Source organism: Engystomops pustulosus, unplaced genomic scaffold, assembly GCF_040894005.1.
Source record: "Engystomops pustulosus unplaced genomic scaffold, aEngPut4.maternal MAT_SCAFFOLD_146, whole genome shotgun sequence".
NCBI classification, from domain to species: Eukaryota; Metazoa; Chordata; class Amphibia; order Anura; family Leptodactylidae; genus Engystomops; species Engystomops pustulosus.
Window position 1 is genome coordinate 199,914 of NW_027285026.1, and position 15,199 is coordinate 215,112.

Consider the following 15,199-nt stretch of genomic DNA (forward strand, 5'->3'; position numbering starts at 1 on the left):
TCTTATACTATCACCTGGTCTCTGATACTATCGCCTGGTCTCTGATACTATCACCTGGTCTCTGATACTGTGGCCTGGTCTCTTATACTATCACCTGGTCTCTGATACTATCTCCTGGTCTCTGATACTATCGCCTGGTCTCTTATACTATCACCTGGTCTCTGATACTATCTCCTGGTCTCTGATACTATCGCCTGGTCTCTGATACTATAGCCTGGTCTCTGATACTATCGCCTGCTCTCTGATACTATCGCCTGGTCTCTGATACTATCTCCTGGTCTCTGATACTATCACCTGGTCTCTGATACTGTGGCCTGGTCTCTTATACTATCACCTGGTCTCTGATACTATCGCCTGGTCTCTGATACTATCACCTGGTCTCTGATACTATCACCTGGTCTCTGATACTGTGGCCTGGTCTCTTATACTATCACCTGGTCTCTGATACTATCTCCTGGTCTCTGATACTATCACCTGGTCTCTGATACTATCGCCTGGTCTCTTATACTATCACCTGGTCTCTGATACTATCTCCTGGTCTCTGATACTATCGCCTGCTCTCTGATACTATCGCCTGCTCTCTGATACTATCGCCTGGTCTCTGATACTATCGCCTGGTCTCTGATACTATCACCTGGTCTCTGATACTATCGCCTGGTCTCTGATACTATCGCCTGGTCTCTGATACTATAGCCTGGTCTCTGATACTATCCACCTGGTCTCTGATACTATTGCCTGGTCTCTGATACTGTGGCCTGGTCCCTGATACTATCGCCTGGTCTTTGATGCCAGCGCCTGGTCTTTGATACCATCACCTGGTCTCTGATACTATCCACCTGGTCTCTGATACTATCCACCTGGACTCTGATACTATCGCCTGGTCTCTGATACTATCCACCTGGTCTCTGATACTATCCACCTGGTCTCTGATACTATCGCCTGGTCTCTGATACTATCGCCTGGTCTCTGATACTATCGCCTGGTCTCTGATACTGTGGCCTGGTCTCTGATACTATCCACCTGGTCTCTGATACTATCACCTGGTCTCTGATACTATCGCCTGGTCTCTGATTTTGTGGCCTGGTCCCTGATACTATCGCCTGGTCTTTGATGCCATATGTCAGTGCCTGGTCTTTGATGAAAATTTTTTTGCCTCGTCTCAGATACCATCGCCTGGTCCAGTAGTCATCGCTTGCTCTCTTATGCCATCACCTGGTGTCTGATGCCATCGCCTGGTGTCTGATGCCATCGCCTAGTCTCTGATACCGTCGTTTGGTCTTTTGTACTGTCACCTGGTCTCTAATAATGTAGCCTGGTCTCTAATGCTGTCGTCTGCTCTCTGATGCCAACGCCTGGTCTGCGATACCTGTTCTATTATGCCTTCGCCTGGTCTCTGACACTATCGCCTGGTCTCTGATGCCGTCTGATACCACTGCCTCCTCTCATATGCCATTGCCTGATCTCTGATACTATCGCCTCCTCTCATATGCCATTGCCTGCTCTCTGATACTATCGCCTGCTCTCTGATACTATCGCCTGCTCTCTGATACTATCGCCTGCTCTCTGATACTGTGGCCTGCTCTCTGATACTATCGCCTGCTCTCTGATGCCGTCTGATACCACTGCCTCCTCTCATATGCCATTGCCTGATCTCTGATACTATCGCCTGATCTCTGATACTATCGCCTGCTCTCTGATACTATCACCTGGTCTCTGATACTGTGGCCTGGTCTCTGATACTATCACCTGGTCTCTGATACTATCGCCTGGTCTCTGATACTATCGCCTGGACTCTGATACTGTGGCCTGGTCTCTGATACTATCGCCTGCTCTCTGATACTATCGCCTAGTCTCTGATACTATCGCCTGGTCTCTGATACTATCGCCTGGTCTCTGATACTATCGCCTGCTCTCTGATACAATCGCCTGGTCTCTGATACTATCACCTGGTCTCTGATACTATCGCCTGGTCTCTGATACAATCGCCTGGTCTCTGATACTATCACCTGGTCTCTGATACAATCGCCTGGTCTCTGATACTATCACCTGGTCTCTGATACTATCGCCTGGTCTCTGATGCCGTCACCTGGTCTCTGATACTGTGGCCTGGTCTCTGATACTATCACCTGGTCTCTGATACTATCGCCTGGTCTCTGATACTATCGCCTGGACTCTGATACTGTGGCCTGGTCTCTGATACTATCGCCTGGTCTCTGATACTATCGCCTGGTCTCTGATACTATCGGCTGATCTCTGAAACTATCGCCTGGTCTCTGATGCCGTCACCTGGTCTCTGATAGCATCACCTGGTCTCTGATACCATCACCTGGTCTCTGATACTATCACCTGGTCTCTGATACTGTGGCCTGGTCTCTGATACTATCGCCTGGTCTCTGATACTATCGCCTGGTCTCTGATACTATCGGCTGATCTCTGAAACTATCGCCTGGTCTCTGATACCATCGCCTGGTCTCTGATAGCATCACCTGGTCTCTGATACCATCGCCTGGTCTCTGATAGCATCACCTGGTCTCTGATACTGTGGCCTGGTCTTTTATACTATCACTTGGTCTCTGATACCATCGCCTGGTCTCTGATACCATCGCCTGGTCTCTGACACTATCACCTGGTCTCTGATACCATCACCTGGTCTCTGATACTATCGCCTGGTCTCTGATACCATCACCTGGTCTCTGATACCATCGCCTGATCTCTGATACCATCGCCTGGTCTCTGATAGCATCACCTGGTCTCTGATACTATCGCCTGGTCTCTGATACCATATGCCATTTCCTGGTCTCTGATGCCATGATCTGGTCCCTGATGCCATCTCCTGCTCTCTTATGCCATTGCCTCATTTCAGATATGATCACCTGGTCTCTGATGCTTTCACCTGGTCTCTGATGCTTTCACCTGGTCTATAATACCACTGCCTGGTCCAGTAGTCATCCCCTGGTCTCAGATATCATTGGCTGGTCTCTGAGGCTATTGCTTGGTCTCTGAATCAATCGCCTGTTCTCTGATGCCATTGCCTGGTCTCTGAGTCTATAGCCTGGTCTCTGATTCCATGGCCTGGTCTCTGAGTCTATAGCCTGGTCTCTGATTCCATGGCCTGGTTTTTGAGGCCATTGCCTAGTCTCTGATGCCATTGCCTGGTCTCAGATATCATTGCCTGCTCTCTGAAGCTATAGCCTGGTCTCTGATACCATCACCTGGTCCAGTAGTCATCGCCTGGTATCTGAGGCTATTGCTTGTTCTCTGATGCTGTCGCCTAGTCTCAGATGCCATTGCCTGGTCTCAGATATCATCACCTGGTCCAGTAGTCATCTCTTGGTATCTGAGGCTGTTACTTTTTCTATGATGCTGTCGCCTGGTCTCTGATAGCATCACCTGGTCTCTTAGGCTATTGCTTGATCTCTAATTCCATCGCCTGGTTTCTAATACCATCGCTTGGTCTCTGATGCCATTGCCTGGTCTCAGATATCATCGCCTGCTCTCTGAGGCTATAGCCTGGTCTCTGATACCATCACCTGGTCCAGTAGTCATCGCTTGGTATCTGAGGCTATTACTTGTTCTCTGATGCTGTCGCCTGGTCTCAGATATCATAGCCTGGTCTCTGAGGTTATTGCATGGTCTCTTATGCCATCACCTGGTCTCTGAGGCCATTGCTTGTTTTCTGATTCCATTGCCTGGTCTCTAAGGCCATTGCATGGTCTCCGATGCCATCAGAGTTAGCTGGAAATGGTGCAATCATCTGCAGAGGTAAAGAGCACGTATAAGGGTATAAGGGGGCAGTCTCTAGCGGTTAATTAATCGTAGATGTCCTATAACATATGACCCATAATCTGGCAGGGACCCTCTGTATCCAGATGCTGTAATCTGCTGTTGTATCTGGTTACTACTGGATACTGTACTTATGGTGGGACCAATCAATGTTGGATGGATACAACACCTCAGTGGTGGGATACAGTCTAGGACACCTCAGTGGTGGGATACAGTCTAGGACACCTCAGTGGTGGGATACAGCCTAGGACACCTCAGTGGTGGGATACAGTCTAGGACACCTCAGTGGTGGGATACAGTCTAGGACACCTAAGTGGTGGATACAGTCTAGGACACCTCAGTGGTGGGATACAGTCTAGGACACCTCAGTGGTGGATACAGTCTAGGACACCTCAGTGGTGGGATACAGTCTAGGACACCTCAGTGGTGGGATACAGTCTAGGACACCTCAGTGGTGGATACAGTCTAGGACACCTCAGTGGTGGATACAGTCTAGGACACCTCCGTGGTGGGATACAGTCTAGGACACCTCAGTGGTGGGATACAGTCTAGGACACCTCAGTGGTGGGATACAGTCTAGGACACCTCAGTGGTGGATACAGTCTAGGACACCTCAGTGGTGGATACAGTCTAGAACACCTCAGTGGTGGGATACAGTCTAGGACACCTCAGTGGTGGGATACAGTCTAGGACACCTCAGTGGTGGATACAGTCTAGGACACCTCAGTAGTGGGATACAGTCTAGGACACCTCAGTGGTGGGATACAGTCTAGGACACCTCAGTGGTGGGATACAGTCTAGGACACCTCAGTAGTGGGATACAGTCTAGGACACCTCAGTGGTGGGACACAGTCTAGGACACCTCAGTGGTGGGATACAGTCTAGGACACCTCAGTGGTGGATACAGTCTAGAACACCTCGGTAGTGGGATACAGTCTAGGACACCTCAGTGGTGGGCTACAATCTAGGGCACCTCAGTGGTGGGATACAGTCTAGGACACCTCAGTGGTGGATACAGTCTAGGACATCTCAGTGGTGGGATACAGTCTAGGACACCTCAGTGGTGGGATACAGTCTAGGGCACCTCAGTGGTGGGATACAGTCTAGGACACCTCAGTGGTGGGCTACAGTCTAGGACACCTCGGTAGTGGGATACAGTCTAGGACACCTCAGTGGTGGGCTACAGTCTAGGGCACCTCAGTGGTGGGATACAGTCTAGGACACCTCAGTGGTGGGCTACAGTCTAGGGCACCTCAGTGGTGGGATACAGTCTAGGACACCTCAGTGGTGGGCTACAGTCTAGGGCACCTCAGTGGTGGGATACAGTCTTGGACACCTCATTGGTGGGATACAGTCTAGGACACCTCAGTGGTGGGATACAGTCTAGGACACCTCAGTAGTGGGATACAGTCTAGGACACCTCGGTAGTGGGATACAGTCTAGGACACCTCAGTGGTGGGCTACAGTCTAGGGCACCTCAGTGGTGGGATACAGTCTAGGACACCTCAGTGGTGGGATACAGTCTAGGACACCTCAGTGGTGGGCTACAGTCTTGGACACCTCAGTGGTGGGATACAGTCTAGGACACCTCAATGGTGGGCTACAGTCTAGGGCACCTCAGTGGTGGGATACAGACTAGGACACCTCAGTGGTGGGATACAGTCTAGGACACCTCAGTGGTGGGATACAGTCTAGGACACCTCAGTGGTGGGATACAGTCTAGGACACCTCAGTGGTGGGATACAGTCTACGACACCTCAGTAGTGGGATACAGTCTAGGACACCTCAGTGGTGGGCTACAGTCTAGGGCACCTCAGTGGTGGGATACAGTCTAGGACACCTCAGTGGTGGGATACAGTCTAGGACACCTCAGTGGTGGGATACAGTCTAGGACACCTCAGTGGTGGGATACAGTCTAGGACACCTCAGTGGTGGGCTATAGTCTAGGGCACCTCAGTGGTGGGATACAGTCTAGGACACCTCAGTGGTGGGATACAGTCTAGGACACCTCAGTGGTGGGATACAGTCTAGGACACCTCAGTGGTGGGATACAGTCTAGGACACCTCAGTGGTGGGCTACAGTCTAGGACACCTCAGTGGTGGGATACAGTCTACGACACCTCAGTAGTGGGATACAGTCTACGACACCTCAGTGGTGGGCTACAGTCTAGGGCACCTCAGTGGTGGGATACAGTCTAGGACACCTCAGTGGTGGGATACAGTCTAGGACACCTCAGTGGTGGGATACAGTCTAGGACACCTCAGTGGTGGGATACAGTCTAGGACACCTCAGTGGTGGGCTACAGTCTAGGGCACCTCAGTGGTGGGATACAGTCTAGGACACCTCAGTGGTGGGATACAGTCTAGGACACCTCAGTGGTGGGATACAGTCTAGGACACCTCAGTGGTGGGATACAGTCTAGGACACCTCAGTGGTGGGATACAGTCTAGGACACCTCAGTGGTGGGATACAGTCTAGGACACCTCAGTGGTGGGATACAATTTAGGACACCTCAGTGGTGGGATACAGTCTAGGGCACCTCAGTGGTGGGATACAGTCTAGGACACCTCAGTAGTCGGATACAGTCTAGGACACCTCAGTGGTGGGCTACAGTCTAGGGCACCTCAGTGGTGGGATACAGTCTAGGACACCTCAGTGGTGGGATACAGTGTAGGACACCTCAGTGGTGGATACAGTCTAGGACACCTCAGTGGTGGGATACAGTCTAGGACACCTCAGTGGTGGGATACAGTCTAGGACACCTCAGTGGTGGGATACAGTCTAGGACATCTCAGTGGTGGGATACAGTCTAGGACACCTCAGTGGTGGATACAGTCTAGAACACCTCAGTGGTGGATGCAGTCTAGGACACCTCAGTGGTGGGATGCAGTCTAGGACACCTCAGTGGTGGATACAGTCTAGGACACCTCAGTGGTGGATACAGTCTAGGACACCTCAGTGGTGGATACAGTCTATGACACCTCAGTGGTGGGTACAGTATAGGACACCTCAGTGGTGGATACAGTGTAGGACACCTCAGTGGTGGATACAGTGTAGGACACCTCAGTGGTGGATACAGTGTAGGACACCTCAGTGGTGGATACAGTGTAGGACACCTCAGTGGTGGGATACAGTCTAGGACACCTCAGTGGTGGGATACAGTCTAGGACACCTCAGTGGTGGGATACAGTCTAGGACACCTCAGTGGTGGGATACAATTTAGGACACCTCAGTGGTGGGATACAGTCTAGGGCACCTCAGTGGTGGGATACAGTCTAGGACACCTCAGTAGTCGGATACAGTCTAGGACACCTCAGTGGTGGGCTACAGTCTAGGGCACCTCAGTGGTGGGATACAGTCTAGGACACCTCAGTGGTGGGATACAGTGTAGGACACCTCAGTGGTGGATACAGTCTAGGACACCTCAGTGGTGGGATACAGTCTAGGACACCTCAGTGGTGGGATACAGTCTAGGACACCTCAGTGGTGGGATACAGTCTAGGACACCTCAGTGGTGGGCTACAGTCTAGGGCACCTCAGTGGTGGGATACAGTCTAGGACACCTCAGTGGTGGATGCAGTCTAGGACACCTCAGTGGTGGGATGCAGTCTAGGACACCTCAGTGGTGGATACAGTCTAGGACACCTCAGTGGTGGATACAGTCTAGGACACCTCAGTGGTGGATACAGTCTATGACACCTCAGTGGTGGGTACAGTATAGGACACCTCAGTGGTGGATACAGTGTAGGACACCTCAGTGGTGGATACAGTGTAGGACACCTCAGTGGTGGATACAGTGTAGGACACCTCAGTGGTGGATACAGTGTAGGACACCTCAGTGGTGGGATACAGTCTAGGACACCTCAGTGGTGGGATACAGTCTAGGACAGGGGTCCCCAAACTACGGCCCGCGGGCCACTTGCGGCCCGCGGACCGTTTCTATCCGGCCCCCGTCCCATCCAGCGCCGAGCCCCGGGATCCGGATTTGTTATTTCGGGGCCCCCGGGCTGGCGCTCCAGTACGGCAGTCAGGCAGGGGCCTCCGTCCATCCGGACAGGAAGCTCCTGCCCGTCACTGAATAGTGCTCGATGCGGCCGGAAACGGCCGCTCGAGCACTATTACTGCAGGTGGAGCGATGTGGCCGGAAGACAACCCCGGCGCACATCGCTCCTTGAACCTGGATGCGCGGCCGCGTGATTACGTCATCACGCGGCCGCGCACCGCTTCCTGTCCGGCAGCAGCCCGAAGAAAGAAGATGCAGGAGCCAGAGGTAAGTACAGGGCTTTTATTATTTTTTTTAAAACAGCAGTAGAAACATTGTGGCTGCCCTAATATATGAAATTATGGATTATGGGGCAATTATAGAAAATAATAATGGAGGGGCAGCATAGGGAATAGTTATGAGGAGCAGGATAGGAAATAATTAATTATGAGGGGGCAGCATAGGGAATAATTAATTATTTCCTATGCTGCCCCTCATAATTAATTATTTCCTATCCTGCTCCTCATAATTAATTATTTCCTATTCTGACCCTCATAATTAATTATTTCCTCATAAGGGGTAGCATAGGAAATAATAAATTATAAGGGGCAGCATAGGAAATAATAAATTATGAGGGGCAGCATAGGAAATAATTAATTATGAGGGGCAGCATAGGAAATAATTAATTATGAGGGGCAGCATAGGAAATAATTAATTATGAGGGGCAGTATAGGAAATAATTAATTATGAGGGGCAGCATAGGAAATAATTAATTATGAGGGGCAGTATAGGAAATAATTAATTATGAGGGGCAGTATAGGAAATAATTAATTATGAGGGGCAGTATAGGAAATAATTAATTATGAGGGGCAGCATAGGAAATAATTAATTATGAGGGGCAGCGTAGGAAATAATTAATTATGAGGGGCAGCGTAGGAAATAATTAATTATGAGGGGCAGCATAGGAAATAATTAATTATGAGGGGCAGCATAGGAAATAATTAATTATGAGGGGCAGTATAGGAAATAATTAATTATGAGGGGCAGCGTAGGAAATAATTAATTATGAGGGGCAGTATAGGAAATAATTAATTATGAGGGGCAGCATAGGAAATAATTAATTATCAGGGGCAGTATAGGAAATAATTAATTATGAGGGGCAGCATAGGAAATAATTAATTATGAGGGGCAGTATAGGAAATAATTAATTATGAGGGGCAGCATAGGAAATAATTAATTATCAGGGGCAGTATAGGAAATAATTAATTAATTAATATTTTTTTTATTTTTAAACTTCAGTCCGGCCCTCCAACGGTCTGAGAGGGACAGTGATCGGCCCCCTATGTAAAAAGTTTGGGGACCCCTGGTCTAGGACATCTCAGTGGTGGATACAGTCTAGGACATCTCAGTGGTGGGATACAGTCTAGGACACCTCAGTGGTGGGATACAGTCTAGGACATCTCAGTGGTGGGATACAGTCTAGGACATCTCAGTGGTGGGCTACAGTCTAGGACACCTCAGTGGTGGGATACAGTCTAGGACACCTCAGTGGTGGGATACAGTCTAGGACACCTCATTGGTGGGATACAGTCTAGGACACCTCAGTGGTGGGATACAGTCTAGGACACCTCATTGGTGGATACAGTCTAGGACACCTCAGTAGTGGGATACAGTCTAGGACACCTCAGTGGTGGGATACAGTCTAGAACACCTCAGTGGTGGGATAGAGTCTAGGACACCTCGGTGGTGGGATACAGTCTAGGACACCTCAGTGGTGGATACAGTGTAGGACACCTCAGTGGTGGGATACAGTCTAGGACACCTCAGTGGTGGGATACAGTCTAGGACACCTCAGTAGTGGGATACAGTCTAGGACACCTCAGTGGTGGGATACAGTCTAGGATACCTCAGTGGTGGATACAGTCTAGGACACCTCAGTGGTGGGATACAGTCTAGGATACCTTAGTGGTGGATACAGTCTAGGACACCTCAGTGGTGGATACAGTCTAGGACACCTCAGTGGTGGGATACAGTCTAGGACATCTCAGTGGTGGATACAGTGTAGGACACCTCAGTGGTGGGATACAGTCTAGGACACCTCAGTGGTGGATACAGTCTAGGACACCTCAGTGGTGGATACAGTCTAGGACACCTCAGTGGTGGCATACAGTCTAGGACACCTCAGTGGTGGATACAGTCTAGGACACCTCAGTGGTGGATACAGTCTAGGACACCTCAGTGGTGGCATACAGTCTAGGACACCTCAGTGGTGGATACAGTCTAGGACACCTCAGTGGTGAGATACAGTCTAGGACACCTCAGTGGTGGGATACAGTCTAGGACACCTCAGTGGTGGGATACAGTTTAGGACATCTCAGTGGTGGATACAGTCTAGGACACCTCAGTGGTGGATACAGCCTAGGACACCTCAGTGGTGGATACAGCCTAGGACACCTCAGTGGTGGGATACAGTGTAGGACACCTCAGTGGTGGATACAGTCTAGGACACCTCAGTGGTGGATACAGTCTAGGACACCTCAGTTGTGGGATACAGTCTAGGACGCCTCAGTGGTGGATACAGTCTAGGACACCTCAGTGGTGGATACAGTCTAGGACACCTCAGTGGTTGATACAGTCTAGGACACCTCCGTGGTGGGATACAGTCAAGGACACCTCAGTGGTGGATACAGTCTAGGACACCTCAGTGGTGAGATACAGTCTAGGACACCTCAGTGGTGGGATACAGTCTAGGACACCTCAGTGGTGGGATACAGTTTAGGACATCTCAGTGGTGGATACAGTCTAGGACACCTCAGTGGTGGATACAGCCTAGGACACCTCAGTGGTGGATACAGCCTAGGACACCTCAGTGGTGGGATACAGTGTAGGACACCTCAGTGGTGGATACAGTCTAGGACACCTCAGTGGTGGATACAGTCTAGGACACCTCCGTGGTGGGATACAGTCTAGGACGCCTCAGTGGTGGATACAGTCTAGGACACCTCAGTGGTGGATACAGTCTAGGACGCCTCAGTGGTTGATACAGTCTAGGACACCTCCGTGGTGGGATACAGTCAAGGACACCTCAGTGGTGGATACAGTCTAGGACACCTCAGTGGTCGATACAGTCAAGAACACCTCAGTGGTGGATACAGTCTAGGACACCTCAGTGGTGGGATACAGTCTAGGACACCTCATTGGTGGGATACAGTCTAGGACACCTCAGTGGTGGGATAAGGTCTAGGATACCTCAGTGGTGGATACAGTCTAGGACACCTTAGTGGTGGGATACAGTGTAGGACTCCTCAGTGGTGGGATACAGTCTAGGACTCCTCAGTGGTGGGATACAGTCTAGGACTCCTCAGTGGTGGGATACAGTCTAGGACACCTCAGTGGTGGGATACAGTCTAGGACACCTCATTGGTGGGATACAGTCTAGGACACCTCAGTGGTGGGATACAGTCTAGGACACCTCATTGGTGGATACAGTCTAGGACACCTCAGTAGTGGGATACAGTCTAGGACACCTCAGTGGTGGGATAGAGTCTAGAACACCTCAGTGGTGGGATAGAGTCTAGGACACCTCGGTGGTGGGATACAGCCTAGGACACCTCAGTGGTGGATACAGTCTAGGACATCTCAGTGGTGGATACAGTCTAGGACACCTCAGTGGTGGGATACAGTCTAGGACACCACCGTGGTGGGATACAGTCTAGGACACCTCAGTGGTGGATACAGTCTAGGACACCTCAGTGGTGGATACAGTCTAGGACACCTCAGTGGTGGATACAGTCTAGGACACCTCTGTGGTGGGATACAGTCAAGGACACCTCAGTGGTGGATACAGACTAGGACACCTCAGTGGTGGATACAGTCAAGGACACCTCAGTGGTGGATACAGTCTAGGACACCTCAGTGGTGGATACAGTCTAGGACACCTCAGTGGTGGGATACAGTCTAGGATACCTCAGTGGTGGATACAGTCTAGGACACCTCAGTGGTGGGATACAGTCTAGGACACCTCAGTGGTGGGATACAGTCTAGGACACCTCAGTTTTGGATACAGTCTAGGACACCTCAGTGGTGGATACAGTCTAGGACACCTCAGTGGTGGATACAGACTAGGACACCTCAGTGGTGGATACAGACTAGGACACCTCAGTGGTGGGATACAGTCTAGGACACCTCAGTGGTGGATACAGTCTAGGACACCTCAGTGGTGGATACAGTCTAGGACACCTCAGTGGTGGATACAGTCTAGGACACCTCAGTGATGGGATACAGTCTAGGACACCTCAGTGGTGGATACAGTCTAGGACACCTCAGTGGTGGGATACAGTCTAGGACACCTCATTGGTGGGATACAGTCTAGGACACCTCAGTGGTGGGATACAGTCTAGGACACCTCAGTGGTGGGATATAGTCTAGGACACCTCAGTGGTGGATACAGTCTAGGACACCTCAGTCGTGGGATACAGTCTAGGACACCTCAGTGGTGAGATACAGTCTAGGACACCTCAGTGGTGGGATACAGTCTAGGACACCTCAGTGGTGGGATACAGTTTAGGACATCTCAGTGGTGGATACAGTCTAGGAAGCCTCAGTGGTGGATACAGTCTAGGACACCTCAGTGGTGGATACAGCCTAGGACACCTCAGTGGTGGGATACAGTGTAGGACACCTCAGTGGTGGATACAGTCTAGGACACCTTAGTGGTGGATACAGTCTAGGACACCTCCGTGGTGGGATACAGTCTAGGACGCCTCAGTGGTGGATACAGTCTAGGACACCTCAGTGGTGGATACAGTCTAGGACACCTCAGTGGTGGATACAGTCTAGGACACCTCCGTGGTGGGATACAGTCAAGGACACCTCAGTGGTGGATACAGTCTAGGACACCTCAGTGGTGGATACAGTCAAGAACACCTCAGTGGTGGATACAGTCTAGGACACCTCAGTGGTGGGATACAGTCTAGGACACCTCATTGGTGGGATACAGTCTAGGACACCTCAGTGGTGGGATAAGGTCTAGGATACCTCAGTGGTGGATACAGTCTAGGACACCTCAGTGGTGGATACAGTCTAGGACACCTCAGTGGTGGATACAGTCTAGGACACCTCAGTGGTGGGATACAGTCTAGGACACCTCATTGGTGGATACAGTCTAGGACACCTCAGTAGTGGGATACAGTCTAGGACACCTCAGTGGTGGGATAGAGTCTAGGACACTTCGGTGGTGGGATACAGCCTAGGACACCTCAGTGGTGGATACAGTCTAGGACATCTCAGTGGTGGATACAGTCTAGGACACCTCAGTGGTGGATACAGTCTAGGACACCTCCGTGGTGGGATACAGTCTAGGACATCTCAGTGGTGGATACAGTCTTGGACACCTCTGTGGTGGATACAGTCTAGGACACCTCAGTGGTGGATACAGTCTAGGACACCTCCGTGGTGGGATACAGTCAAGGACACCTCAGTGGTGGATACAGACTAGGACACCTCAGTGGTGGATACAGTCAAGGACACCTCAGTGGTGGATACAGTCTAGGACACCTCAGTGGTGGATACAGTCTAGGACACCTCAGTGGTGGGATACAGTCTAGGATACCTCAGTGGTGGATACAGTCTAGGACACCTCAGTGGTGGGATACAGTCTAGGACACCTCAGTGGTGGGATACAGTCTAGGACACCTCAGTGGTGGATACAGTCTAGGACACCTCAGTGGTGGATACAGTCTAGGACACCTCAGTGGTGGATACAGACTAGGACACCTCAGTGGTGGATACAGACTCGGACACCTCAGTGGTGGGATACAGTCTAGGCACCTCAGTGGTGGATACAGTCTAGGACACCTCAGTGGTGGGATACAGTCTAGGACACCTCAGTGGTTGGATACAGTCTAGGATACCTCAGTGGTGGATACAGTCTAGGACACCTCAGTGGTGGGATACAGTCTAGGACTCCTCAGTGGTGGGATACAGTCTAGGACTCCTCAGTGGTGGGATACAGTCTAGGACTCCTCAGTGGTGGGATATAGTCTAGGACATCTCAGTGGTGGGATACAGTCTAGGACACCTCAGTGGTTGGATACAGTCTAGGACTCCTCAGTGGTGGGATACAGTCTAGGACACCTCAGTGGTGGATACAGTCTAGGACATCTCAGTGGTGGGATACAGTCTAGGATACCTCAGTGGTGGGATACAGTCTAGGACTCCTCAGTGGTGGGATACAGTCTAGGACACCTCAGTGGTGGATACAGTCTAGGACACCTCAGTGGTGGATACAGTCTAGGACATCTCAGTGGTGGATACAGTCTAGGACACCTCAGTGGTGGATACAGTCTAGGACACCTCAGTGGTGGATACAGTCTAGGACACCTCAGTGGTGGATACAGTCTAGGACATCTCAGTGGTGGATACAGTCTAGGACTCCTCAGTGGTGGATACAGTCTAGGACACCTCAGTGGTGGATACAGTCTAGGACACCTCAGTGGTAGGATGAAGTTTTAGCTCAGTGGTCGCCATTGCTGCATTTTTGTTTAAGCTTCAGAAAGGTCCTTTAGCCTCTCATCCCTGTAGTCTTATTCATTGGGTTAGGTGTATTGTCCACTGTTAAATATCTTTTATGTTCCTCTGGGACCTTGACTGCAGGGGGTCTTATACTTTCTACACAGGCAGCTGATATCTAAGACTGATTGCCATATGTATGATAAACGCCTCCACCCAATCGGTTACATGTTCCATGATGGGACATCTAAGCTGCAGGAGGTCAGGGTGGGGGGCCGGGTGGTCGGCTGAAGAAGAAGGGGGGCATTGTGAGTCATGGAAAGATCTGGTGATAACTGCTGTATATGAGATGAAGAAGACAACTGAGAGAGATGCCTCAATCTGTAACAGAGAGGAGACTGCAAGCTGTGAGAATCCGGAGAGGCAGAAGGAGGTCCCTGGAGAAGACACAAGACGTCATGAAAGACTGAGCCACCACAAGGAGAAGATCACTACAAAGAACAGGGCAGAATGGAAAGGAAAGTGTTCAGGCACATTGGCTCCTGCCTGGTGAGACATCGCTATGTGGATCCTTCCCGGACATCACGTATGTCCACAGCTCAGCTGCTCCAGGAGGTCTCTTCGGATATGTCCTCCAGCAGTTCAGTCCTGCCCTTCCACTCTATTCCCAGCACTGGACGCAACGCTTGGCTCAACCTCTTTCAGTACTGGAGAAAAAATAGTTTTCAAAGAATGCATCACGTCATGGAGGAAAACTTCCATCACCTCGGGCCCATATACAGGTAAGGGGTGGCCTGCGCCCTGTGCACCTGGGCCACACTTTCTGTATATTACCATGTATACTGTAGCCACACTTCTCCAGAAGAAGTAGAGTGTGCAGTCTGGGGGTGAGGCCGATCCCTCAGTATACACAGGGATTTGTA

The 15,199-nt window shown here is 50.5% G+C and overlaps 1 protein-coding gene across 1 annotated transcript in view; it reads left to right on the forward strand.

Annotated features, from left to right (window-relative positions):
• Positions 1–14,666: 14,666 nt before the first annotated feature.
• The window catches only part of LOC140108555 (cytochrome P450 11B, mitochondrial-like), a 50,883-nt gene continuing 50,350 nt past the window's right edge, over positions 14,667–15,199 (forward strand). Inside the window, exon 1 of the mRNA XM_072131816.1 lies at positions 14,667–15,058. Coding sequence (XP_071987917.1) covers positions 14,787–15,058 — 272 coding nt within the window. The 5' untranslated portion in view covers positions 14,667–14,786. The remainder of the gene's footprint in view (positions 15,059–15,199) is intronic.